Consider the following 27893-nt stretch of genomic DNA (forward strand, 5'->3'; position numbering starts at 1 on the left):
AAGCTGAGCTAGTGATTTGGGTGGGGGACTAGAACTCATTTTGTCATTTTAATGAGGTACAAATGGGCCCAAGGTTGACACATACCTTTATCCTAGGGAAAAACTTTATACCAAGTTCACCACTCTGGTGAGTATGTGCATTGATCTAGGTTTGTCAGTAACTATATACATGGTTTTTCATATAGATTTCATACCTACCCCAGGACTGATAAATTTTTTAAAAAGCAAAAACATTTATATAAAATTACTGGCTTGGTTTATGATCCTGTTTATATTTCTGATCACTCTTTTTAGAGGCTTAGTTTAAATTTGATCTCTTTGTCCCTATCTAGGCACTAGAGAGTGAATTTGGTACACTGTGGCCTGACTTGCGTGGCCAGAGTTTATCAAATGTATATGAGCCAGCCAAAAGTCTCTGTGGCTTATCAATGGGATCTTCTTAAAGAACACCTTAAAGTTTTTTTTTAAATCATATGGTAAACAAATTATCTACCATTCTAATTTACTGTCAGACAACTTACTTGCTCAGAAAATGAATCTACAGGTGCAGACTGGAACAGCCCATGTCCAAGATATTAAACAGAGCATTGTACCTCTCAGACAAGAAATTAAGAATTACCTGGATTACAAAATGGAATATGTTAGAAATGTTCTCCCAAGGCACAAAAAATTTTAGGTAATTCTCTACATCACCAGGAAGTCTCAAGGCAATTTTGAGGATCAACGATCTTACAAGCTTTTGCTGCTTCTTCACAGAGGTTTACTCTGCTGGCAGTAACATTATGCTTCAGAAGGCACAAATACATGGATACCTGGATAGATATCCACTTCCTGTGCTTTCTTCAAAGGATATTACAGATTTGTATAAATCCAGTGAAATCCAATAATTGAAAGATGCTGCCAAGGCTGCAATGTCTAATAAGGTACCCGGCCCTGATAGTATCCCTCTGGAAGTTTTGATGTGGGGAGAGGCAAATTGTTAACACAGCTTCTGGTGTTGTTTAGCAAGGTACTGGAAGGGACTGATCCTCCAGCTACTTGGTGACAAGCAGTGATGTCTCCAATAGTTAAACCTGATAAGAATCCACTACAACCTGGTTCTTACTGGCCTAATTACTATCATGAACCACAACAAACTTTTCATAGCCATTTTAGTGGCCATTTAACCACTACCTTATCCCCATATATCCATTCCATCTTGACCAAATGTGTTTTTCACCCAGATAATCTGCCCAAGACAACCTGTTGAAAACCTACTTAGTGATGGATGATGCTGAAAGGACTCACACCCCACTGGTAGTGATCAGCCTAGATGCAGAGAAAGCATTCAACAAGGTGCACTGACCTTTCCTTTTTGAAGTTCTGAGGTGTCTGGGCCTTCCTATGAGTTTAATTGGTCTTTTACAAACATTATATGGCAGTGCTACTGCAGTTATTAAACGTGGCCCTTACATCTCTCATCTTTTTTCTCTTCAGAGGAGCACAAAGCATGGATACCCCATTTCCCCAGTTCTTTTTAATTTATATCTTGAGCGAGCCTCTCGTACACAGGTTACAAGGGTCTGACATTAGATCATACATTATCGGTGGGGTTAAATATTGGCTTTCCTTCTCTGCAGATTACCCATTTTGTTTCCTCCCAAATCCCTCAAGGGATATTAGCAGTGTCATTGACATACTGGGTGACTTTGGGACATAAAGTTATCATTCAGAAATCTTAAACCCTTTATGTAAATTATATTGAAGAGATCATACAGGAATTTCCCTTCTTAGCAAATCAAGCTCCTGTTAAATGTTTAAGATTACTATGTGCTCCTACCACTGCCTGATCCATGCAGGTCAATGTTGACACTCACATGAGTGAAAATTCATGTCCTAGCTGCCAAATGGAACCTTCTTTGCTTATCGTTGTCTCAGCGCATACAGGCAGTGGTGTGGTTTAAATCAAATATGGGCACTACCACGTTCTATTCCTGACAAAGCAGTGACCTGGATTCCACACATTTTATTAAGTTTTTTTTTTTTTTAAATATGGATGAGTGGCACCCACAGGATTAAATGGTAAATACTTAAAATCCCTTTGGTTGAAGGTGGGTTAGGCCTCCAAGATACTGAATTATAAATAAAAATGTCAGAATTTAGGGCTTCTTTGAACCTGACCCAAACAGAATGTTCTGCCCTTTGAAAGAAGATAGTATTATCTAATCTTGGTGGTTGTACAGGGGTCTATGCATCAATGAACATAATATATATCACCGCCCAGGCCAGTTTCACCCCTTTCCCATAATACATTCCTTGTCTGCAGCCTTTAGGTGGAAATTGCTTAAATATAACTTAGTTACCTGGAAAACTGACTTTATTCCACCCCTTACAGGTTTTCACCAAGACTGATTTGGCAAGAATTTTATGGGTGCCCTGGACTTAAGTATTGTGACCAACTTACCCTGTGGGGGTCAAGTATGACCCTGCAGCAATTTGTGGAGTCTCTTAATACTTCACCTTCGGCTGAGGCATTATTTCTATGTCCTAAGGAAAAGGTATTCTGACTGGTGGAAGGAAGGCAAGATAATGTCACTGTACCCAATTTGTTGACCTGGATGTGGATGAATGGAAGCTGGCTATCTTCTCCAGTGTGCAAACTAGGTGCATTAGAAGACAGCCATTACTGTTCACTTATCTGTCACAGAGGGGTTCCACCTGACACTGGAGACATGTTTTGGGACTGTACAGCTCTTCTATTTACAAGACTGTGTTACAAGTGTGTGTAGACGCAAATATGGAGTATTATAATTACAACTTAAAACTTTCTTACCATGGATAACCAAAATGCCACCTGACTAAATCTACTTCAGTAACCCTAAACATGATTACACTGCTCTCAAAAAATGTATTGCCCACAGATGAAAATAAAAAAAGCCCTCCTACCATTGCTGATCTAAAATCCCTTCTGTGGGAAACAGTTCAACTGGGAAAGTGTTTTACTTGGACGCAGGGCTAGCACTCCATATTTCCATCCAATAACCAGCTCAGAGGTAAACTTGTACTACTGCAAAGAGTTCTTGATAATTAAGGTCAGTTCTGTCAATGCAAGCAAGTCTGATAAGTTTGTTCCAAACAATGTACCTTGCCCCACAAATTGCTGCTTTGCCAAATTTCTTCTCTGCGGTCCTACTTTTGGCATCCCAGGAATAAACGGCACTACTTAGCAGTAGCACAAAAGAAGCAATACTATGCCAAAGGCAGTAATATCAGAATGCACAGCACCTTTCCCAGTTTTTCATCAGCTATACTTCCTGGATTGATAATATGTAGTGAGTACACATATCAGGAACCTGTAGTTCCAAATGTTCTCTATAACTACGAGGTGATATTCTTCATAAACTTCAGCAGCTAGTTTGTATGATTTCACCCCACAATTTCTCACAGATGTCACTGGGCAACTTGAGTGCTGCCGATAATTCAAGAAAAGCTCATGTCAGCAAACCATCAGAGGCCAAAGTGTTGACAGCAATTCCTTCTGTCAATGCTAGAGAATACACCATTTTTGACTGCACCAAAGACATTTTCTTGTGAAAATATTCATACCATTCTCACGTACAGTTCCTCCCTAATCATGCTGGATCTCTTCTAATCTCCCAAGAACAGGACAGAATAGGAATTTTCAGTATCCTGACCAGATATCCCATTGTCATTATTAAAACCAATTTATGTCTTCAGTAAAAACAGACAATGCTTATTGAAACTACCAAAGTCAACAAAAATTAATAGTGATGCAGCGTTTAAGAACTGCAGCCACAGAAAAGAAATTAACTGCATTGGGGATGCTGGTACCAGAGAAAAGGTCTGACCTGGTACAAGAAGGATTCAAGGAAAAAGTACCAACTATCTGCCTTAAATTTTAAGTAAGATTTATATCAATGTATCATTATCCATGACAAGGATGAAGTAGAAGTTGGTAGACATCAAGTTAGCTGGCCTAGAATCCAGGGGTTGAACTGGAGCAGTTAGCAGCTAGGTATCCACTACTGCAATGACAAATTATCTTACCAGTTTCAGCTGCACAAGATGCAGATGCTACAACCATCTTAGGGGCTGATGAATATGCCACAGTCATATGAGTGGGATAGCTGAGAGATGCCTGAACAAAAATGGTTTCTGGAGGATTCCCGAGTCAAGTCTCAAAACATTTCTGAAATTCTTTTAACTTTTCTTCTATCACTAGTAAGTACAGTAATACCCTCAAAAATGTTAGTTCTTCCAGCAATTCTTAATGTACCTTTGTGAAGGCTGCCAGCCTAGCCAGATAGAATTTTATAGATAATTCTGTCATTTGTAAATATGAATGTAAACTACAGGCTTGTTGTCTTAAATGTAAAGAAATAATGATACATGTGGAAAAAGAAGTTATGTACCTACCATAACGTTCCATGTTAGTTGCTCGATCTTGCCTTCACTCTTCACTGATGGGTTCGGAGCTGATCCTCGGCTCCGACACGGCCATTTAGCAAAGCTCAAAGATTACCAGTAGCTCAAGACCAAGCCCCTTATCCCATGATGCATTGCTGGAATTACCTCAGATCTTGTTTGCTGCGTGTACCATATCCTAGTAAGAGGACTAATCTCCCCAGACAGGAAGAAACATTGAATAACCAGGATGAAGTCAGTCTCCAGGTCAACCGTCAGCCAGGTGGAGGAAGGAGGGAGGGACGTGAGAATGAAGGTGAGATGGAACAACTCACATGGAACGTTATGGTGAGTACATAACTTCTTTATGTGAAGTTGTTCAATCTCGCCGTTCATTCTTCACTGATGGGTAGTGTCCCTAGCACCCTAAATCCTGGGTGGCTCATGGCAGTACATTTTTCAGGACCATAGAACCAAAGGAAGCCCTGTCCCTGGAGGCCTTGTCCACTTTGTAATGAGTGATAAAAGTGTGAGGCTTAGACCAAGTGGCTGCAGCTCAGATATTGTCAAGAGGTAACTTGGCTTGAAAGGCCAAAGAAGTAGAGACTGCTCTGGTTGAATGCACCTTCACTTTATGCAACAAAGACCTATTAGCAGATGAGTAAGTGTAGGTGATACAATCTGAAAGCCACTTAAGAGTTGTTTTAGCCACTGGTCTACCTTTTCTGGCTTCAGAGAATGAAACAAAAAGTTGGTCTGACTTTCTAAAGTCATTTGTTCTGTCCAGATAATATCTAAGTTGTCTGTGAACATCAAGCTTGTGCAGCATGTATTCTAAATTGTTGGTATGGTTGGGGAAAAAAACAGGCAACTCAATAACTTGATTTATGTTTGTCTCAGAACATAAGTTAGGCAAAAAAGAAGGGTTAGTCCTAAGGGATACTCTGTCAGGATGAAAAATCATATAGGGAGGCTTGATAGATAATGCCTGAAGCTCTGACACTGCGGGCAGAAGTAATGGCCACTAGAAAAATAGTTTTCCATGACAGAAACTTGAGCTCACAAGAAGATGCTGGTTCGAAGGGAGAAAGAATAATATAGGAAAGCATGAAATTCAAGCTCCAGGGAGAATAAGGAGTCTTCACTGGAGGTCTCATGTGAAAGGTACCTTTGAGGAGGGCCTTTGATAACTGGTGTTGCATAATATTCAGTCCATCAATACCTAGATGGAAATTAGATATAGCTGCTAACTGGACCCTAACGGCAGCAGCTGCAGCTCCTTCGTGAAAAATCTTGGGCAAGAATTCTAGAATGGCTGACAATGGAGTTTGGTAAGGATCAAGGTTTTTGTTAGAAGCCCAAATGGAAAATCTTTTCCACTTACTCAGATACAATTTTCTGGTGGAAGGTTTGTGGGAAGCCAACAAAATTTGACTTGTGTCATCTGAAAGATTATGAAGCCTGGCTATATGGGGAACTGGAGCAGCCAAGCAGTTAGCTTCAGTGACTGCAAGGAAGGATGGAGGTCCCCTGACAGGTGTATCAGAAGGTCTGGAACTGGGTCCAGGGTCCATGGATCCTCCAAAAGATGACGGTAAAGAAATGGAAACCAAATCTGCAGAGACCAATGAGGGGCTATAAGAATGACAGTCCTTCCCAGCAACTTTGCTTTCTGTAAGAATCTGGGTATCAGAGGAATTGGGGGAAATGCATAGAGGAGACCCGGGGGCCAATCGTGTATGAGTGCATCTCTCGAGGGTTCTCCCGGAGGGGGAATCAGGGCAAAGTAGCTTCTGCGTTTGGTGTTGATGTGGCTGGCAAAAAGATCGCAGCAAGGCTGGCCCCATTTGTGGAAAATCCTGTCCGCAATCTCCTGTTTGAGGGACCACTCGTATGGCAACAATATTGCCCTGTTCAGCTTGTCTGCTATCACGTTGGATCTCCTCGGGATGTGCATTGCCAACAGAAAGCGCTGGGATGACACAGCCCACTGCCAAACTCTGAGGGCTTCTCGGCAAAGGGGGTAAGACTTGGTACTGCCCTGTTTGTTCAAATACCAGACCACTGACATGCTGTCTGTCTGTATGGCAATTGTCCCTAGAGGGAGAGAGTCCTGAAAGTACTGCAACACCAGAAGTACCGCTCTCATCTCTAGTACATTGATATGCAAATGTGACTCTTGATCCGTCCATGTGACTTGAGCAGTCTTTCCCTGAAAATACCCCCCCCCACCCTATCAGGGAAGCATCCGTGGTCACAGAGGCTACTGGAGGGGGAAGTACAAAGGGGCGTCCTATTGTAACATGTAGAGACGTCAACCGCCACTGAAGATCCCTTTTGTAAGGGTTTGTAATCATAATCATATGGTTCATTGGCAACTCCTGGTAAGACTATTTTGAGTGAACAGGAGCCAGTGAAGAATCCGCATATGCAGCCTCGCCAATGGAATGGCTAAAATTGTTGCCGCCATCAAACCTAGTACTTTCAAGATCTCTGCGGCTGGAGCTCTGTTCTTTGAAACCAGTGATGTGATGTGTTGGTGAAGAATTGATACCCTTTCGACTGGAAGACGTAGAGTGGTGGTTGAAGTATCTAACTCTGCCCCTATAAAGACGATATGCTGCGATGGCAACAAGGCAGACTTTTCGAAGTTGACTGTAATGCCTAAGTGGCTGCAGAGTGTCAGAGTGGATTCTGTTGCCTGAATCAGTTGATGCCTGGTGGTGGAGGTAAGGAGCCAAACGTCTAGGTATGGAAACACCTGGAATCCTAGACGCCTCAAGTGAGCCGTGACCACTGCCATACATTTGGCAAACACTCTGGGGGTTGTAGTGAGACCAAAGGGCAGGGCTCAAAATTAGTAGTGACTGGCTCCCAGCCAGAAACGCAGATGATCTCTGGATGGTCTGACCATTTTTATGTGGTAGTACGCATCCTTGAGATCGATCGAGCACATCCAATTGTCCTTCCCTAAAAAGGGAAGTATGGACTGAAGCATGACAATACAAATCTTCTCTTTTTTTTACAAATTGGTTCAGTCTGCTGAGGTCCAAAATGGGTCTCCAGTCCCCTGTTCTCTTTGGAACCAAAAAGAATCTTGAGTAAATTCCGAATCCTGTTTGGTCTGCTGGGACTGGTTGGATGACTCTTTTTTTCTAGCAACTTGCGGACCTCTGTGGTTGCTTGTTCCCTGTAACTGGGTGGAACATCCGGGATTCTCTTGATGGGAATGGGTGGAGAGGAGAACATTATGAAATACCCTCTGGAAATGATGATTTGTACTCATCTGTCATTTGTGAAATCTAACCAGGCTTCTGGGTACAAAGATAAGTGACCCGCAACCGCTTCCAGAGCAGGACAGTCGGGGCTCCTCTCAGGAGCGCTGATAGGGTTGGCCAGAGAAATTCTCTCTGTCACTCTGGTGTTGCGGACCCCCTCTGCCGCGAGGGCAGCATCTTCCATTATTACCTCCTCCTCTGCCCCTGGAGAAAGGTATTCCACGTGTGTCCTTAAAGGCTCCTAGGGCTTTACGGAACCACATCTTTCCTCCCCTTTGGCCTTTGGAGAAGGTCAAGTAGGGGTAGAAAAGCGGACTCTGAAGGCAGACAGAGTCTTTCCCTCCTGTTCACACCTGGTCAATGTTTCCTTTACCTTAGGCCCAAACAAGGATGAGCCATCAAACGGGGTATTTACAAATGAAGACTTGAAGGGCTCCGCGAAAGAACAGAGACGCATCCAGGCATGCCTACAAAAAGCAATCCCTGCTCTTGCAGCCCTACTCGACCCATCTGCTGCATATGATATGAGATGCATGGACAAGTTCGCAGTGGAATTAAGGGTAGCAAGCTGGGCAGAAACCTTATCAGTGACACCTGCAGCTACATCACCTTGAAGAGTACCTCCCAAATCCTTAAGGAGGTCTCTTTGTAGTCTGGTGAAATGGGGCAGATAGTTCAGTGATTAAAGGGTGAAAGTCGTTGAACTGAACATGCACTTCCCATATCTATCCATGATCCTAGAATCTCTGTTAGGAGGATGGATATATGCAAAAGTTTAAGACAATTCCTTCTTGGTGGCTGCTGCCACCACCACCACGGCATCAACAGGGACTCCCTTAGACAAGAAGGTTTTATCCGCTGGGGCAGAGATAAACTTATTCGGCCTCTGAGGGACAGGTTCCATGGACTCCGGAGACTCCCATGACCTACGAGAGACCAGTTGCATAAGCTCATCATAGGGTGGAGACACCCACGAATTGGAAGTTTGAGACCCAAAAGCCTTCAGAAGAACCGACTCACCCTCAGTAGGGTTTTTGGACTGCCAATCACCCCTCTGCCTAAGGATCTCGAGGATCTCTGCAAAGGAGATGTCCTCAGAGGGGGATCGAGGGGACTCTTCTGACTCATCCAAGTCAGTGTCAGATGTCAATGACTCCTGTGGGGAGTCCAAGTGCCTCCTCTTGCACACTCTCTTTCTGGGAACTTCCTCAGTGGGAACCAGTGGGGCTACCTGAGGCTCTGGGTCTCCACGCTTGGGGTGGCCGATGGAAGCAGAAGCAAACACCGGCACTTTAGGGGAAGAAGATGCCAGACCTGGTGATGAGGAAGTCTTAGGAGATAGTACTTGCCTCATGGCTTCGAAGGCATCACGGCTCCGATGAGAAGGAGTTGACGGACCCGAAGGAACAGTGATCCCCTCCCGCATCAATACCGTGGGCTCCGAACCTGAGGTAGGAGCCGAGCTCACCCGCGCCGAGGCCCCGAGAGGAAGAGTCAGTACCGACAGGTCAATGCGACTATCCTCCCCAGACCCAACCGGAGAGTGTCGGCTCCTAGAGTCCCAAGTCGGCGCCGAGGACGTCTGAGTAGATGGAGTCGACGACACTGGGACAGGTGTCGGCTCCAAGGGTTCTACAACCATCAGGTCAGTCTCTTCTGGCTCCAAAAACTCGCTATGGCTCAGAGGAGGAGCAGCCAATTTCTGGGTATTAGTCTTCGGTTCCAACACCTGGGCAATTTAGCTAGGCCTGGTGCCTTTAACAGCTTTTGTACCATCCAGCCCATGTCCAAAAACGAAAGACTAACAGAGGACCTGGAGGAATGCACCAATGGTGCCGACTGGAGTAATGGAGAAGAAGGAGATTCGGAGACCGGTTCCAAGGCAGTGTCCCAGGTCTGAAAGGAAAAGACTGTCAGCTCTGAAGGCTGTGGAGCCAAAGTCACAGCAAGTTCCACTTTCTTAGACTTCTTTGACTTAGAGTCTGAAGAGGATTTGGAGGACTTTGATGACTTGCTGGCTCCATCCTGGTTAGTCAAAGCTTCCACAAAGGCGTGCTTAAGACCACCACGATCCACGATCTTTCTCTTCTTCTCAGCAAGCATTCTAGTGGAAAAGGAGTGGCAGATACTGCAGGACTCCTGAAGGTGCACCTCACCCAGACAATAAACACACTGAATGTGTCCGTCAGTGACAGACATCTTTTGTTCACAGTCAGGACATTTTTTGAAACCAGACTTAGGATGTCTGTCTTTATCTTCCGACATAACAAGAAACAAATTCTATCACCTTTAACAAGAAAGCAACTAAGAAAACACACACACACACAATATTAACAATGCCCAAAAGGCCACACTGTGTGTTTATATATATATATATATATATATATATATATATACATATATATATATATATATATATATATATATATATATATATACATATATATATAAATCTAAATATATATATATATATATATATAGAACCACACAAGAACTAACTGTATATTAGTCAAAAATACCTAACTACAAAAATTGCACTAAAACTACACTACTAAAGGCCGAACCCCACACTAGTAAAGAAAGGCCACTAAAACTAACGAGGCCCAAAAATATAGTATTATTCTGGATAGGGAAAACACTAAGCAATACAGTAGATTGAAATATATGAAAAAAATTTCAAGAAAAACTTGCTATTTCGTTGAAAAAGTCTCGAGCAGAGCTGGAAACCAAGAGATCAGTGCCGCGGCAAACTAGATCTGAGGTAATTCCAGCAATGCCTCATGGGATAAGGGGCTTGGTCTCCAGCTACTGGTAATCTTTGAGATTGGCTAAACGGCCATGTCGGAGCCGAAGATCGGCTCCGAACCCATCAGTGAAGAATGAACGGCGAGATTGAAAAACTTCACATCTAATAATTACCCCTTAGCATCTTATAAAAGGGGTGACTCCACAGACATGCATGTGTATAAATTACACTGCCTTTAGCTGCCCCCCACCATATCCATAAATGGCATCATAGCTACACAATAGTGCTTTTCACTAGTATGCAGCCAGTTTATGTCAGTTTAGAAATCCTGTCTCCAATGGCATAGCATCTAATATGGCATATCCTCCACTTGCCTGAGGATGTCCCTTGCCATTTTATAATTTGTATTTGATAATGAATTGCTTTTACAGCTAAAGTAGGGGTTGTATATGCAACTTGGTCTCTGCCACTATGAAGGGTTTTGAGATCTGATTCCAACCAAGACCCCCTAGCAGCATCAACTTATAAAACAGCAGGGGGGTCTGCCATTGAATTCTTATGCAAACAGTTGTAAGATTCCTGAACCAAAGATAAACTAGCCAGCTTCTTATGTGAGACAGCTGTGAATTCAGCTCAAAGGACATACTTTCAAGTCTATTCTCAGTGCCTGGAATAAACAGCAAACTGTTGTTTGCCTTGACTTGTTCTTTCTGAAAAAGTCCAGGTAATTTCTGCACAATTCTGAAATTTCTATGGATCCCCACTTAAAGTGCTCCCTCATGAGAAATAATAACCTTCCAAAAAAGTTGTTTTTTCCTCATCACTACAGTACACCACAGGTGAGGAGACCACTTCCAAGTAAGCAGGATCTTCCTCATACATATCCAAATCACAGCTGCCTGTTAAGCATAGACAACACCACAATGGGACATGAGCCCTCACTATAAAATACTATACAAGTTCTTCCTTTCCCTATAAACAGAAACCAGCCTCCAGATTAAAAAAAAAAAATCCAGAAACCGTAAATGCACTAGATAAAATTCCAGAAATTTACTGACCATAAAATTAAGCGCTTTAGTTTCTGATGAAGTCTTATGACACAGGTAGATGAAAGCACTTAATTTTATGGACTATAAAATTTTGGAATTTCATCTAGTGCAGCTATGGTTTGGGATTTTTTTAAATCTGGATGCTTTTTTTTTTTTTATCGGGAAAGGAAGAATTTGATGGTATTTGTGTTTTATTGAATTTTTGTACAAAATACTATAGCCTAGTAAAAAAAAATTAGAAAAATAAGTTTTCCCCTTGTTATATTAATAAGACATGGGTAGCCAATCCACATCCTATTGCTAATCAATTTACGCACCTGTGATCACCCGTCCTTAGCGACCAATCACAATGCTTTCTAAATTGGCAATCTCTAGTCTCTTACCAATATCACTAGAGACTACTGATAATTCTGCAGTCAGTTGCTAAGGACAATCGAGCACAGTACTTTCTCAGCAGTCCCTAGTGAAGCAGTGATACAACTAGAGACTGACGGAATATTTAGAGCTGTGAATCTTTAAGGACCATTTTTCTTTTGTAGTTTTTTTTTAAGTTAGTGACAAAGTCGTGATAACTGTAGATATTGTCCACAGCAGAATATGCATGTTTTTTTTTTTAATTTACTTTTATTCATGACATGGAAGGGGGGGGTCACTGCACATCCCTCATACTTTGCACCAGAATTCTGGGCACTGCCAAAACAATGGACGGCACACAGTCAGGGATAGTTTTAAATATTACTCTAATTCAATTAAAGATGTAATAGAGGAACAGGTTTTGCATCAAACATATATTTTCTGAACAATAAGTATAAAGCTCAAAGTCTGAAATGATTGACTTGACTGCAGTCCTCAGTAATTTACCAGAAAACAGGACTATGGCAAAAAAATGCAACTCTGGGATGTCCTGGAATATCATGGAAAGTAGAGAGGCATACATTTTCTGAACAATAAGTATGGAATTGTGATGTCTGGCATTCCGACTTGTCTATGACTCAGTGATTTACCAGAAAAATCAGGAACATGGCAAAAAATATAAGGCAAAATCTGAGACATTCTACAAAGTCAGGTGGTACGTTTGTCTGCATATATCTCATTTTTTTGCTCAATAATTCAGAATATGGTCAAAAATAATGCAGAGACTAAGGCCCAAAATCAGGGAATGTTTTAAATATTCTAATTCACATAAAAGGTTAATAGAGTGACAGATTTTGCATCAACGTGCATTTTCTAAAGAATTAGTAGTATGAAATTGTAATGTCTGGTATTACTGACTTATGTGTGATCCTCTGTGATCTCCCAGAAAACCAAGGGCAGGGCAAGTAACATAAGGCCAAATCAGGGACATTCTGTAAAATGAGGAACAGCTGAGAGGAATGGTTCTCTATAATAAAACCCTCAGCACTCTGCAGCAGCAGTATACATTTATGTGTTTATTTTAATCACTGTTTTTAATCACAGCTGTTTGCCAGAAGCAGCTGTCTTGTTTGGAGAGGAAATGAAGCACAGCTTTTAACTGTACCTTATTATGAGGAACATTCCTCATTCTGAAAGCTTAAGATTCCAAGCTCCACACTTCCTCTATTCCCCAAACTGAATAGGTCTATCAAACTTTCATTGCTGTGATTTTTTTTTTAACAAACAGCCATGGTAAAGACTACTGAATCTTATTACTTCATCAGAACAATCTGTTATTAAATATGAAGAAACTGTTACTAACCATGCAGTGAACCTCCTAGATGAAGCTATTTGTGTATAGCCCATTTCTTCCATGTTGTGTGAGCGGTAGTTTTCAACATTTTGGAGATGGAAGGTTGAGGGTTTTGGCAGGTAGACTGTGGAAGAAAGTAAATGGCAGGCTGAGACTCATCAGATTAAAGTGTTCACAGTTGTTGCTTGGTGGTGGTGGGGGTTGGAGACATAACTTTTCACATGAAAGCTCCAAGTAGAAGGTCATTACTGAGATTTGATGTTATTTCACTTGTTCTGGAAAAAATGATTATTCTGTGATTAGCAGTAATAATACACACTACTCACAGCACAATACACTTATATTTATTTATTTTTTAATGTAACTTCTATGGCAATGGATATTTGGGTGGAATGCCGTACAGCAGCAAGTGGAAATACATTACTGTGTGTTTTTGTTCTCTTTTTTAATTAGACAACAGCAGTATATTTGTTCTCTTTATTTCAATGAGATGGCAGGAGTATAGAGAATGTGGGTATACCTTTTTTATTTATTTATTTTTTTTGTGGCAAGTAATGTTTGAAATCAAATAGCAATTACAGGATCACCTGGAAGGAATGGTATCTGTCTACAAGCAAACTGGCCACTACATTGATATGATATCTTCACAGTCAAAGGTAGTGTGCCAGTTCAGAAGGAGTACATTCCGCTGGGTCACAATGTTTTATACACATGTAATCTTATTACACATTCCTGATTTTTTTTTTCTGTGAAGTGACAACAGGAAACTAGCATATGATATTTTACATGAAGCTAATGAATCCAGAGTTTCACGGGGTTTTGGTGTTCAAGTCTGACAATTTGCTTGGTTTCAGCTTGGGGACTATTTGATCTCTGCACAAAAAAGTAAGATAAAACAAATCTCAGAATATATGTGAATTAAGATCTTTATGTCAGAAGTAAAGATGCTATATATTTCACTAGAAAAATTATATATATTTTTTCCAGTGGTAACATACATGGGTACAGTGCCATGCTTTCATGCAGCTGAAGCTGCAGAGTCAAATTTAGATATATGCTGGATTGGAAGCTATAAGGTATGACATTAAGTCTTAGGTGTGTTTTATAGCTAAATACCTGGGTGTTGCTAATTTAATGTTTAGTAACAATATCTCAAAGTACGACAAACACATAGCCTTTCAAAAACAGGACCCTGTGGCTTTACTTCAGGTGTTTTACCGACAGTCTGATATCTTGCATTATATTCATTTTCTATTGTAGGTTTTGAGGTGAAATTCTCAGTTTGCCGACTACAATAATGTCATATAGTACTTCTCTACTGAATTGCATTATATCACAAGTAAAAATTCCTATTTACTTCTCCTCAACACATAATTTTTTTTGTCACTGGACTTATAAATCCTTTAGACCCTTTGTGCAGCAATTTGCATTACAAAAATGCAAAGTTGTGTAAGAGTTTTTAGAGCTGGAACAACAAGCTAAGTGCAAATTGCATCTGAGGATCATGATATATTAGTCTCAGAAATGTGATTTAACACTTCATATAGTCAAAAAAAATGATCTTTCATTGTTCGGTACCACCAGTAGTCCTATGTAACCATTTGGATGTACTAACTTTGTCATTTGTATCATGAAAACATAATATTTTTCCATAAATTTCCATTTTTAAGCTGTTTATCAGAATCATATTATTTTTGTGTTCATATAAAATGAGAAAAAAAATACTCTCTTGTAGGAAGTAATATTTTTTATGTAATTTTTGTATGTTTAAGCAAAATATGCATACTTTACATACTCCAAGAGGCATACACATATTTAAAACTCTTACGCCTACTTTTTCTAAAAACCTACTGAACCGTGCAAAACAAAGTAAAAGTGGGAATATCAATAGGTCTTGTCCAGAAAAATTCACAAAAATATCTTGTAGCACAGGCACATTCTCATTTGAATTTATTATAGAATTCAGACAAGAATGCCCCTTGTGTACTTCTGATATGGTGATACTTGAATAAACATCCAGATACAGACCTACTTGCTGGCAAAATAGCGAATACGTTCAAATATCAGCACTTACAGAGATTTTGTTAATGGATGCAGTTTTAGTGTCTATGACAGCAAGAAAATCAAATCTAAAAGCCGAAGTGGGGACAAAACTCGTGAAAATAATGGAAAAAATGAGCTCAAACATTTTTTTCTGGATGTGACCGTTAGGAGAGATCCTGTTAACTTAATATGTTTACTGCAGGGTGCTCTCCTGGGATTTCTAAAGAGGACAAAATCAGACAAATGCACTTGGAAATCTTTCCAATAAGTGCCACATTAATGGACTACATCACAGCAACAAATACAAAGATGAAAAGAATTGGAGGAAACGTTAAACAAGTATTTGGATGGGCTTGCTGATCGTCAGTGCAATGAGCATTACGTAAGGGAGAAATTATCAGGCCAAGAAATGAGACAGGAGCTCCTCAAACATAAATTGACTGAGCCGGAGGATATATCAAGGAGAGAAAATGCAAGATTTATATGATTTCCTAAGCAGTAAGGCATGTATGATTACATGCTCAAATGTTTAGACAGATATCCAGTTTGATGAAATAAAGATAGAAATAGCCCACAGGGTATATATCCCTAGGACAAGGAACAGGAAGCAACCCAGACTGTTCCTTGTAAAATTTCAGACCTTCTAACAAAAAGAAGAAATTCTTTCTAATACTTGGAGGAGGGGTACCATCCTGAAGGTTGGGGATACCAGAGTGTATGTGGGCAATGATTATTCAGCATCCACGAGGCAGCAATGAAGTGCATTTTTCCCTGCAATAAAGACATATAGATAAAGGGATCTAAACTTCAAGCTTTTATACCCTGCCCTTCTAAGAGTGTTGCCTTTCAGTCTTAAGACTTATATGGATCCAAAGCTAGAAATTAGTGAACCGGACAAAAGAGGTATTGAGTTAGGTTTGGCAGAAGAAGCAGGCATTTTTTTTGAGCTTGTGGATCCCTCAAGTGTTAGAAGCATCTCAGATAATATCAGGGAAAGAATTCCAATGAAGCAGTTTCCAGCATTTCAACACAAGACGTAACACAAGGTGCAGGAAACAGAAAAAACACAAAACAAAGTTTGCAACCAAGCTACAACAAAAGAAGAAGATAGCAATTAGAACATAACTACTAACAATTACTATACTTTTTGGATGTAGCGTCCATTAAATATCTGTAAGGGTTAAGTCCCATTCTACAAAATTAACAAACAAGGTAAGATAATGACTTAAAATGGTTTAGGCGTTATTATTTGGCAATTTACTACTCAAACGTTGCACTCTTATTCCTTAATCTTCTCTTCTGTCAAACTCAGTGTTAAGACCAGATACGGGAAATTGGAGTTGCACTGTGAAGAGATAACTGCTGCTTCAAACCAGGTTCCCTCTGGATCATCCACAGAAGTATTTTCACTATAGGGAAGTTAATTCTGATTAAATTTATTCTAGGCGCTGTACATTATAATTTCAAATACATGCCCCACAAACAGCTGCTTATTACAAAACATTTTGTCTTATGAATAGAAGTTTCCTGGACTCTGTGTGCTTCAAGTTTGATCCAAGAGGAGAAGAGGTGAAAAATACAGGTTTGTGACTGGCTATCGAAGGAGGGGCTTCAAATTGTCAGTTTAGAAGCACATTATATTAACTACATTTCTTTACAACTGCCAAAGTAGAGATATGTTTAGCTATAATAACTAATTGCATAATATTAAGGGAGAAAATAATCAGATAAGATAGTTTAATATCAGAATTTGTCCAGCTTGGCAGTATCGCTAAGTGCCCGGTTCTACATTAAAGTTTTTTGTACCAGCATGAGGATGTATGCAATTAATGTTTTCAAACACAATTTTCTTCTTTCTTCTCTTCTTACTCACAAGTGCACAACTTAAGAGCATTTAGCTCATACAACATGTCGCAGGAAGCAACACTTTCTTGGAAATAATTTTTAAAAAGGTTCCTTAGCAATCATTTTAGATTAGTTAAACATTACATATAGGGAAATAATTGTGCAAACTTAACAAGGAGGTGGTTCTTTTCACATGTTTTAAGTGCATTCAAGAGTGTGGAAATCCAATAAATTTGAATTGCTAAAGAAGCAAGATGATCCAGATGGAAGTTAAGAGCAGTAAAAGATTTCTTACATTGTAGAAGAGTTTGCTAGAATTGTTGAGTTGAAAGTAAATGGTTTAGTAGGAAAGAAAAAGGCTGAACAAGTTTTCATGTACATTTATAAGTGTAATATACACATGGCATTCTTGTAAAATAAGTATATCACATCAAACCAAGTATGATAATTTACAAAGTTGAGTGTAGACAGGGTTACTATGTTGGGCTCCACAGGGATAGAAAAAGGTAGGTCCTAATGCTTATAAAGAAACACATAGGTCTAAAATTATATGAAATTATGGCAGACCAATTAGGAAGGTATGCTTTAGTTAAAGGGACCTGGTAGGGAATGACACTTACTTTGGCTGCAATTTATCTACCACTAAAATCTAAAATAAAGCTTATGACATAAATAATAGCATTTCATGAAGGACTCTTATTAATAGCAGGGGACTGGAACATTGTATGTCAAAGGCAAGACATGCAGGCCGGACCAGGGAGGTACAAAATTCCAGTGGAAGGAATCAACCTTAAAAATTATTAAAAGTGTTTGGCCTGAGAAATGTTATACAGCTATGGGAAAGCAATGCTACATTACAAGATTTCTCAGCTAAATACAATAACCTGGCATGTTACATAACCAAGAAGCATGTTTATCTCATCAGGGGATATACAAACACATTCCATACGCTAATGCATCATGTGGCATTCAACATGTCTTTACAAAAAGAACTAAGCCCTTGTGTAGAGAAGAACTGGCATTTTCTTTGCAAACAAGACTTTGTGAATTGAACAAGACAAGTAATACACCAGACTATACAGAAGACAGGTTTAGTGGTGGCATGTTCACCACTAAGTTGGGATTCCTGTAAATTCAAATTTACATATAAAATCAAGGAGGGGGGGGGGGCAAAGATTTGGGAAGGCAATCAAAGAAATGCCTTCAAGCACCCGATTTAATTAAAAAAAAACTGCAAACACAAAAAATCTTGGAATGAGTAGCTGAAATCAGTACAAAAGTTTGACTGAATACCTAGATTATATTATTCAGGCAATTATGCTAGCTTTAACTGTAACTCTATGCTAGTTAAACTCCTGCCACAAAGATTGAAACAACACAATGAAAGGCAGATAACAAAAAGTTGATATCTGGAGATTAGTAAAATAGAAACAAACCCAAACTCTATACCAATGGTATTTTCTATTACAGTACTTTATATACTGAAAATTATTCCACAGGCAGCAACAAAGGATCACGTATTAAGACATTTAAAGGAATTAAATCTTTTGTCAATAACTAGGAAAGAAGAGAATTGTCTTTTGGGAGAGAACCTTCAGCATTTTAAGATGCCATGACTCATCAAAAAGCAAACAATACCCTGAATCAGAATTAATTCCTCTCAAGATATGAAAGTTAGCAAAGACAACATAGTAAAGACCTGAAAAATTATATTTAATGATGTTATGACAGAAAGTCAGCCCTTTCTCTCCTGAAAGCAACAGACCCTGGTTGTTATACTTAAACAGGGGAAAGATCTTCCAGATCCTGGCATACACAAACCAACTTCCAACTTCTGTCTTAAAATTATAAGTAAAAGCAGTGGTGTCTCGTGATATCGGATTGCAGGACTGCAGCCCCCCAGCTGTTGAACCACAGTGGTACAGTCCTACACAGTCCTACAACTCCTCCATACAAAGTGAATCCGGACTGCTGCCTTACCAATCTGGATTCGGGAAGAAGGAAGCAGACTGCTGATTCCCCAGAAATTTATACGGTGGATCGGACTGCAGAGTTAGCAGTCTTGGACCGTTCCAGGAAAGAGCCGAGAAACTGGAAGTGTGCATTATGGCGCAAATGCAGGCTGCAGGAGTTTAGAAAGCTTTTGAGTCTTATCTAATGAGATTGATTCAATAGCATGAACTACACAAGATTGATTCTAGGATGGAAAGCAGTAGTGCGTGTGTGTCTTATCTAACTAGATTGATTCTACAGCATGAACTGTACGAGATTGATTCTAGGATGGAAAGCAGGTGTGTGTGTGTGTGTGTGTGTGTGTGTGTGTGTGTGTGTGTGTGTGTGTGTGTGTGTGTGCGTGTGTGCGTGTGTGTGTGTGTGTGTGTGTGTGTGTGTGTGTGTGTGTGTGTGTGTGTGTGTGTAAAATGCCCCACTTGGTGTATACTGGTGGCTAGACAGAACTCGGGATACCTGCTGGTGGTGGTTGAACCCTATACCTTAGCTGCAGGCAACAAGAGCCTGAATTCCCTACCCACCACCATTTGTGAAACTTTTGGAGATTTTTGCCTCATGTTTTGTTCTGTTCTGTTCCTCATAAAATTTGTGGTTTTTCTGGCAAATCATTTAGGAATTAAGTCACAAAATAATGACAGACACTGAGTTTCAAATTTCATAATCTTCAGAAAAATGCATGCTAAAGCAAGACCTATTATTCTATCAACTGTCTCAGTTCATACAAGAACGTTTTTTAGTACTGTTTATATGTTCCCCAATATATTTGGCCTTGCCCAGATTTCCTGCATTAACAGGTTGAGAGGTACATGCAAATAAATTGCTTTATGGAATTAGGCATATCCAAACCTCTCAACTGTCCCCGATTTTGGTTCTAAATGTTGCTATTCCCCTAATAATCCCTCCGCAAAATGGCAATTTTGGAAGAAACCGTGGAAGGTTTACAATTAATAAATAACTGTAATAATCAGAGTTATAGATTACTTTTATTTCAGAAAAGCATTGAGATTCTTTTATTTTGTCAGCTGCTCAAGTTAGCAGTATTAATATTAAAAAAGTGTCCCTTCTTTGACAGATTCCCAGCTGTATTGTGTGACTATTTTATATTTTTGCATCACATCTTTGGTCCATTTTTCATAAAATTGTGTTTTTGTGGCAAATCATTAAAGACTGAAGTTAGGAAATAATGACAGACATTTGAGTTTCAGATTTCATACCCTTAAGAAAATTCATACTAATGCAAGACCTACTATTCTATTATCTTTCTAAGTTTATAAGAGCAGTATTTAAAAATTGTCCTTATTTTTGGGCCTTTGTTCCACTTCTATGTATGGCTTTGTCCATATTTCTTGCTCTGAGGTTGAGAGGTATGACAAATGTGTCAGGGCCATCACAGTCAGCCAGGGACATTTCAAATTGTGACACACTTGTTGCACCCCACTCCCACATGTAGTGACTCTGGATGTGTCCAAGCAAGGCAAGGAGCAGTTATGCAGTGTAAATGTGCAGAATATCCCCCATCCAAGTTAGACACAAGTACTACAGTGGCTTTTCATCTGTCCTTGATGTTGTAGAATGTTCTGTTTTTTGTCATATGTTTATACTGTTGATTTATGCTTATTATTATTCAGAAAGTGCCTGTTTCTCTGTGTTTAAGTAGCAATGTTTTAATGACCATCAGATAAGCTTGTCTGAGATTGCAAGAAGCAAGTAAGCTTTAATAAGCATACTGTTACAGAACTGCCAACATTGAAAGCCTTTCTGTTGTTGCCATGCAGAGAATACTTTACATAACTAGATAACGTATAAGCCTTGGGTATTGAAATGCATATGATAGTATTTGTAATAAAGGACAGGATTACATTATTTTAAGAAGCTCATTACATTTGTTGGAGACTTGCAGTCATCTTTGCAGGCTTTACCTGTAAACTAAACAGAATACCAATCTATCATGTGTGGTCCATAACCTGTACAGTAATCCTTTAAGCAATGTATCTTGAACTTGTTTCTTGTTTGCTTTTCATTTTTTACTTTGATAATGTTTTCCCCATAAAACAAATAGATAGTTGTTGTCAGGCAGCAGGTCTTTTTTGGATAAGAATCATTTTTACAAGTGGGGGTATCACAGATATTGCTACTTTCAGCATGTTACTTGGTACTTTAATACAGCTGAATATAAATTATAATTAGAACTGCAGTGCAAGGAGAAGTGGTTTGAGTTGAGTGCTGCTTGTTTTTCTTATACTTGATTTTGACTGGCATTCCAGTAACGTATTTAAAAAGTAATTTATTTTTTCATGCCTCACAACCTTTTTATTTCCATGTAGATATTAAGTAAGCTGTCATGCAGCCAGTGCATTGAAATATTTTTTTCTTCTACATTTCATTTTGTCTTGATTGAAATCTGATAATGATGGTTTGGCACCCAGGGCAGCGTATCTAATTAAAGTTACAGTTTTTGTGGTTTTGAGCATAGCTCCTCCCTTTTCTAGTTGGTGGTACCCCTTCCCATTAACCCCACCCATTCAGCTGTCTCCTGCAGCCCACCTTTGATTTGAAATCACCAGCCACCACTGAATAAAAGGTATTTGCAGCAATACTAGCAAAGATATTAGTAAGCATCCTGAGAAGAATAATACACAAGGATCAATGCTGGTTTATAGAAGGTCATCAAACATTTGACAACATAAATAAAACATTAATTCTACACTGCACAGCTGTTACAAATGCCAAACCATTGATGTCAGAAAGGCTTGATGTGGAAAAGGCCTTCAACAGAGTAAACTGCAAACTGCTGTAGTTAGTACTTACAATGTTTGGAATCCCACAAGGCTTGACAGGTGTACTTAAAGGAATCTACTTCCCAAGCTAGAATAAATCTGTCAGTAAGTCTAAGTGAACCAATTAATTTAACCAGGGGGGACCTGGCAAGGCTACCCCCTTCTCCCATTACTTTTTTTGCAAAAGACAGGGTTCTTTTCAGTATGTACTCATTGTTTGGGGTTACCAGTTTTTGGAAGCTTCTTAACTGAACTGTGGTAGCCTGTGGTAATTAGCTTCCATTTTCCTAGCATACTGGCCTAGTTTTTTTTTTCTCTCACTTTCCTATTGCCTTTTGTAGGATAACAGTTATTATTCTTTAACAACTTTTCTGTCATTACATGTACTTTACAAATTATCTGCTGTTTTGGTAAGGAATGTTATTTTTCCTAATGGCTTGCTATGCCTCTTTATTGACCAATTTTATGCTATTTTTTTTTTGTTACCAAAAAAAAAAAAATCTATAGACTGTTGTGGCAATATAGGTCAGCTGCCCACTAAGTGGGTCCCACTATCCAGTGAATTCAAAATTAGATATGAGACAGTCCAATCCAACCCTAGCCATAAACAGGCAGCACCTAAGAAAACCGTACTTTGCCTGGCTCTGTCATACACATAGATGAAGCCCTGACTGCAACCATGATTAGTGGTACCAGTACTGTTGGAGCCAGGCATGGAGAGGGGGGAGGAGTAAAGAGGAATGGCCTGCTGCCTTTACCAGGGGATTGGGAAGGGTACATAAACTTGGGGGCCATTGTGATTTCCCTCTTAGAGATCAGGAGAAACCACTGACCATGCTCTGGGAAAGGGGTAAGAGGCTGCTTGGAGAAACATGCTTCCATGGTCACCACATTGCACATCCCCTCCCTGGCACTGTTTCAGGTGCATGGGCTAGCCAAAAAGCATAAATAAAATGATCAAACTGCCCCCAATTGCTATCAAAATGCTTAAATTGCCCAAAATGGCCATGTAATGTCTCTTGCTAGTTGATCTGTCCTCTAGTGATGGAGAACAAATACACCAACTGGCTGGAAGGAGGCTGATAATTGACAGTCAGGAGGAGGCAAACAATGAAAAAATGACACCTTTGTGTGATACTTTCCTAAAGCCTTTCTGCAATTTTTCAAATTCTTGCTGTACTGTCTTAATTCATTTCTCAACCATGTCAAATGTTTCTAGGAGTAATGAAAAGCACTTCTTCTCCCAACACAGTGCTTCTAAGATCCAAATATGTATTCCTGTTCTTCCCAAACAATGTACAGTGCAAGCATCTGACCTTCCTGTTACCTGCCCTTCTTAGTTCTATCCCCCAAAGATAGAATGCACCACAATAAATATATTCCGTCTCATTCAAGGTTCAGTGTCACTTTCCAGTGGGGCTCTTATATGGAGATTTGCAGTATTTTTTTAAGTAACCACTCCTGAAGGCTTATTACACATACCTGTCTGTTCCAAAACAGGAGAAATGTTGACAGGCACAGATAGAGGGATTAATTTCTCTCTCTCTTTCTACTACCTTCACTCTTCCAGAACCTACTATAATCAAACATCACAACACACCATTTTGGTACCCTCAGAACACTGGAATGGTGGTGGCTGTCTGATCCCTGGATAAACAGGAGGACCTAATGTAAGCAAACGGGATGAAGACGTAGATGTGGCTTACAACATAGCTTCACAAAAGAGATGAGCTCAGAAAGTAAAACAAAGAGGTACTGACTACATCAAAGGCTATGATGTCTTGCAAGTGGTTTGCCATAGAATTCAGTACTAGGTCTAATATCTTTTGAGATTTTTTTTTGTATCCAATACAGAAATGGGGGAGAGGTGAGAAGAGTCTTATTTGTAGAGGTGCCAGTCCTGTTTTACAGATACTAATTAACAATACTGTTCTGCGTGATCACTAGTCTGCAGTTACAAGGCTTTGTTCTAAAAGTGTCCCAGGGAGTTGTATTTTCCCTGCGATGCAGCAACCTCAGACTTAGAACACAAAAATAGCACATATGAGTGTGTTGCCACTCCAAGACAGGAGGTGTGGGAAGGTGACTTCCCTAATAGCCCTTTTTAGTGATTTTGTCACACTGAATACTGTTCACATTTGAGAAAAATCACAGTTTTATGATGACAATTGTGTGTATGTTGACCACACAAGATGTGCTGTCTAATCACAAAGCCAATTATGCATGACAAAAAGATAAGACATTTATAAAAGAAAATGTGACTTTCAGAGTGATATGAAGAATTGTGGAAATGGGAGAAAAGATGGAAGCTCAGATTCAGTGGAAATAAATAAACAATTATGCATTTATGATGCAACAATAACAGATAGGATTGTTTGTTAATAAGGGTATTGCTATGAAAAATAACTGTGGACAAATGGACCTGGGAACAAATAATCAAACCAAAACTTGAACATCCTTTACAGTATAAAACAGTTGTGATAAGGCAAATACAGAACTGAGTAAATAGTAAAAGGAAAAAAAGTCTAAGGAAGTTACATCTTGTCAGACAATAAACAGAACATGAATGCAGTTTCAAAGATCTACTTCAGCACTGGATATCAGCATACATAAGATGGTGATTACTTAGATGCTGACACATATAAATGAAAAGAAGTACATTAATAGCTGGAAAGCCTATATTTTAAGCTGGAAATGGCAGATCAGGCAGCACAAGGGGAAAAAAACGATGGAAAGGGATGAAAGATATGGATGGAATGTGGGGATTATGTTTAGCAAGATTTTCTTTTAAAAATGGTTGAAGGCAGCATAGCTTTTCAGATATGGGACTAAAAAGCAATACCCTTAGCATTTCTGAAAGTTTTTGAGATCAAGTGCAAAGACTAGTTACATACTCATTACCCACAACGATCACTGGTCTTTTTCCTTCAGATTTTCCATATGCTCATATTTCAGGGAGGGTACACAGTTAGTGGCATCACCCTAGAAAGACAATATACAAGTCATGTGTAGTTACAGCTCTGCCATTAAGTAACTAGGCATGCCAGAGTATAGAAGACGTGAATATATCTAGAGGTAAATGCATGCCACTCACTAAGTGCCACTGCATGTACAACTCAAGATTACAAAGACAAAATCATCCTGATGAACCAGAAAGGTATGTGAATGATGCCTCTCCCAGTTTGCTGAAGTTTTGTGTGCTGAGTTAAGGTTATTAATTAACAGCAGTGGTGCAATATGGGGAGGGTGATCCCACTGCTCCCAAAGCTTGCCATGCCTCACTTAGATTGCATAAATCATGCAACTTAGCAGCGTGGCTCATAAGAGAAGGAAAGAATGTTGCGCCTGAGAGCAAAAACAATTCTTGGTAATGAAAACGGCCACATATATCAAGTGCTAAAATGCACTTAAAAATCAAGGTATAATGTATACTCGAAACACAGAATTCAGGAGAATAAAATATATCTCCTTTATGTACTCCTGATGTACAAAAGACACAAAGCAACATTTTAAAAACTATGTATGTTCTCTGGTTCCTTCATCCTTTTCTGGAGGACATATACATGAAACTAAGGTTTAGTCTTACCCTTAATTTCGGGTCTATATTAAATAAGCGAACGCTTAAAAAAGCAAACGCTTATTCATCAACCCTAGTTCAGCGAACACTGAAAATGTCGAACACTCGGAACAGCAATTTTTTTCCCAGGGAAATAAAAATTGCTGTTCCGCAAAAAAAAAAAAAACAAACAAAAAAAAAACTTAAAACATTATTTAATGTGGGGGGCTTCCCCCCCCACACCCCCCCCCCCTACTTAAATATACCAACTCCGAGATCTCACCACAGTGGAGGAAATGGCAAACTCCCGAAACCGGCCCAACCATTTTTTTTCCCTGAGAAAAAATCCGCTGTTCCGGGTGTTCGGGATTTTCAGCGTTTGCTGAAATAGGATCGATGAATCAGCGTTCGCTTTTTTAAGCATTCGCTGATTCAATATAAACCCTTAAATTCAGCTTACTACTTCATATACTGCTGAAAATAACAGTTTATCTGATACTACATTTCAAAAGGCATGAACATGAAAACAGAGGTACACTAAATAACATACTTAAAAAGTGGCTCTTTTTCTGCATTTTTTTGATTGAATCAATACCCAGCTACCAACAACAAGCCACCATTTTGGACGGCTAAATGTTGCAATAGCCATCCCTTCTGTGGAATTCCCTTTCATGCTTCCTGTAATGACAGGTACAAAGCATAATGCCTGAAAAGTGACATCTCAGGTAAACTAAATTCACACAGCATGATTCTGTATGCTACATTCTACTCATTCCTTATTCCTAGCCTCAACAAATAACATTAAGCAAGAAAACTGCATGTGGGTCAACAATGAGCCAATCAAAATGTAATATATATATATATATATATATATATATATATATATATATATATATATTATAAGAATCAATATATATAATGATGATACATGTTTATTATACAGTATATGCAATCAATTAAAGCGAATACACACCTCTATCATCAAAGAGAATTTCAAAGGATGAAATCTTGTATTAGAAGTTATGTTTTGCTAGTCTGCAATGCCTTTTGTAAGATATTCTGAACTGTTTATTAAAATACCTTGTGAAGCAGCTTCTCCCAAAATTGACTTGCAATGTTTACAGAAGATGGTGGTATTTTCTTTTCCTTTCTGTAAGGACATGAAAAAAATATAAATGACAATTTGTTTCTTTTTGAAGAATGTATAATTTTAACTTCCACTTGACTAGTTTTCTTTACTTAGCAAGTCAGCAAAACGTTAATCTAGGCAGTCATCTATCTCCCTGTTTAACAAAAAAAAGTTCTGCTACTTACTGGAAAAAGTCTACCGTATAAAAGCAATCAGTATGCTAAATTAATAAATATGATTTTATGATAATAATGCAAACAAATAATATAGTAGCAAAAAATACTATCCCTGAAATGGTGCTGATTCTTTTTTTTTTTTTGGCAGCACCAATTAAAAAAAAAATTCTATTTACTAATAAGGGATTTTCAAGTAACGGATTTTTTCCCTCCATTAATACCTGCTGCATGTCCTCCAGGCAGTTGGTTGTAGCTCTTTGGGGTTGTTTTCTATCAAACACCATTGGTATTGTATGATTTAACCCAGTCTGTGAGAAAGCTTGTGGTAATTACCTCAAGCCATTTCCAAAAGAAAGTATAACCACCATTGCCTGAACCAGAAGGGAGTCACCACACTGATCTTTGAGGATTCCTTTATAAATCTTCAGAATGACTCTGGACATTAGTGGAAGGTGTAGAAAAGCATACACTAACATTCCTGTACAAAGAAAAAGAAAATGCATCTGTCTTGCAAACCTTCTTGCATGGAGCCCTGGAGCAGACTTTTGCCAACATATTGTTGTGTACAGAGGCAAATAGATCTAGTTGAGGTGTTCCCACAGTTGTATCAATTCTTGGAAGACTCTCTGAATAAGTTTCCACTCATGACAGTCTGTCCTTGTCCTGCTCAGTTTGTGTAATACACAGTTTTGCTCTGACACAGGATGCATGTTGGGTGAGATTGCACTGAAAACCTACATCCCAGGATCCCAGCTAATCTATACAGATGGCAAGATCTGATTCATCTTTGCTTGTTTATGTATCACATAACTGTGATGTTGTCTGTAAATACTTCTAGAGATATCAGGAACCATAGATAACTGAGAAGTTGAGAGAACTTATTATAACTAACATCTCTTTTATGTTTGTATGTTTTGGTCTGTTTTTTTTCTTCAAAGATCCTGCACTTCTATTACCATAGCTACAGCTCCCCAAGCAAATTCTGGGGCATCTGTTGTGACTGACTGTGGAGGAGCAGGAAGGGAAATGGGAGACCTGGATTCTGGGAAATTTGGTGCTTCCACAACAAATTCTCCCCTTTTCACAAACCCCAAACCTACAATCTGAAATGTCAGGGGATGTTGTCGCTAAGACCAAAGAAATTGCAGGCGCCTTTTGATTTTTCTCATGTG

The 27893-nt window shown here is 39.3% G+C and overlaps 1 protein-coding gene across 1 annotated transcript in view; it reads right to left on the reverse strand.

Annotated features, from left to right (window-relative positions):
- Positions 1-27893, reverse strand: part of UBE3D (ubiquitin protein ligase E3D) — a 1088056-nt gene that overhangs the window by 802919 nt on the left and 257244 nt on the right. The window contains exon 5 of the mRNA XM_044073342.1: positions 26497-26566. Coding sequence (XP_043929277.1) covers positions 26497-26566 — 70 coding nt within the window. The remainder of the gene's footprint in view (positions 1-26496; positions 26567-27893) is intronic.

This window comes from Protopterus annectens, chromosome 1.part1 (assembly GCF_019279795.1).
Source record: "Protopterus annectens isolate FY-2018-M chromosome 1.part1, PAN1.0, whole genome shotgun sequence".
Lineage (NCBI taxonomy): Eukaryota > Metazoa > Chordata > Ceratodontiformes > Protopteridae > Protopterus > Protopterus annectens.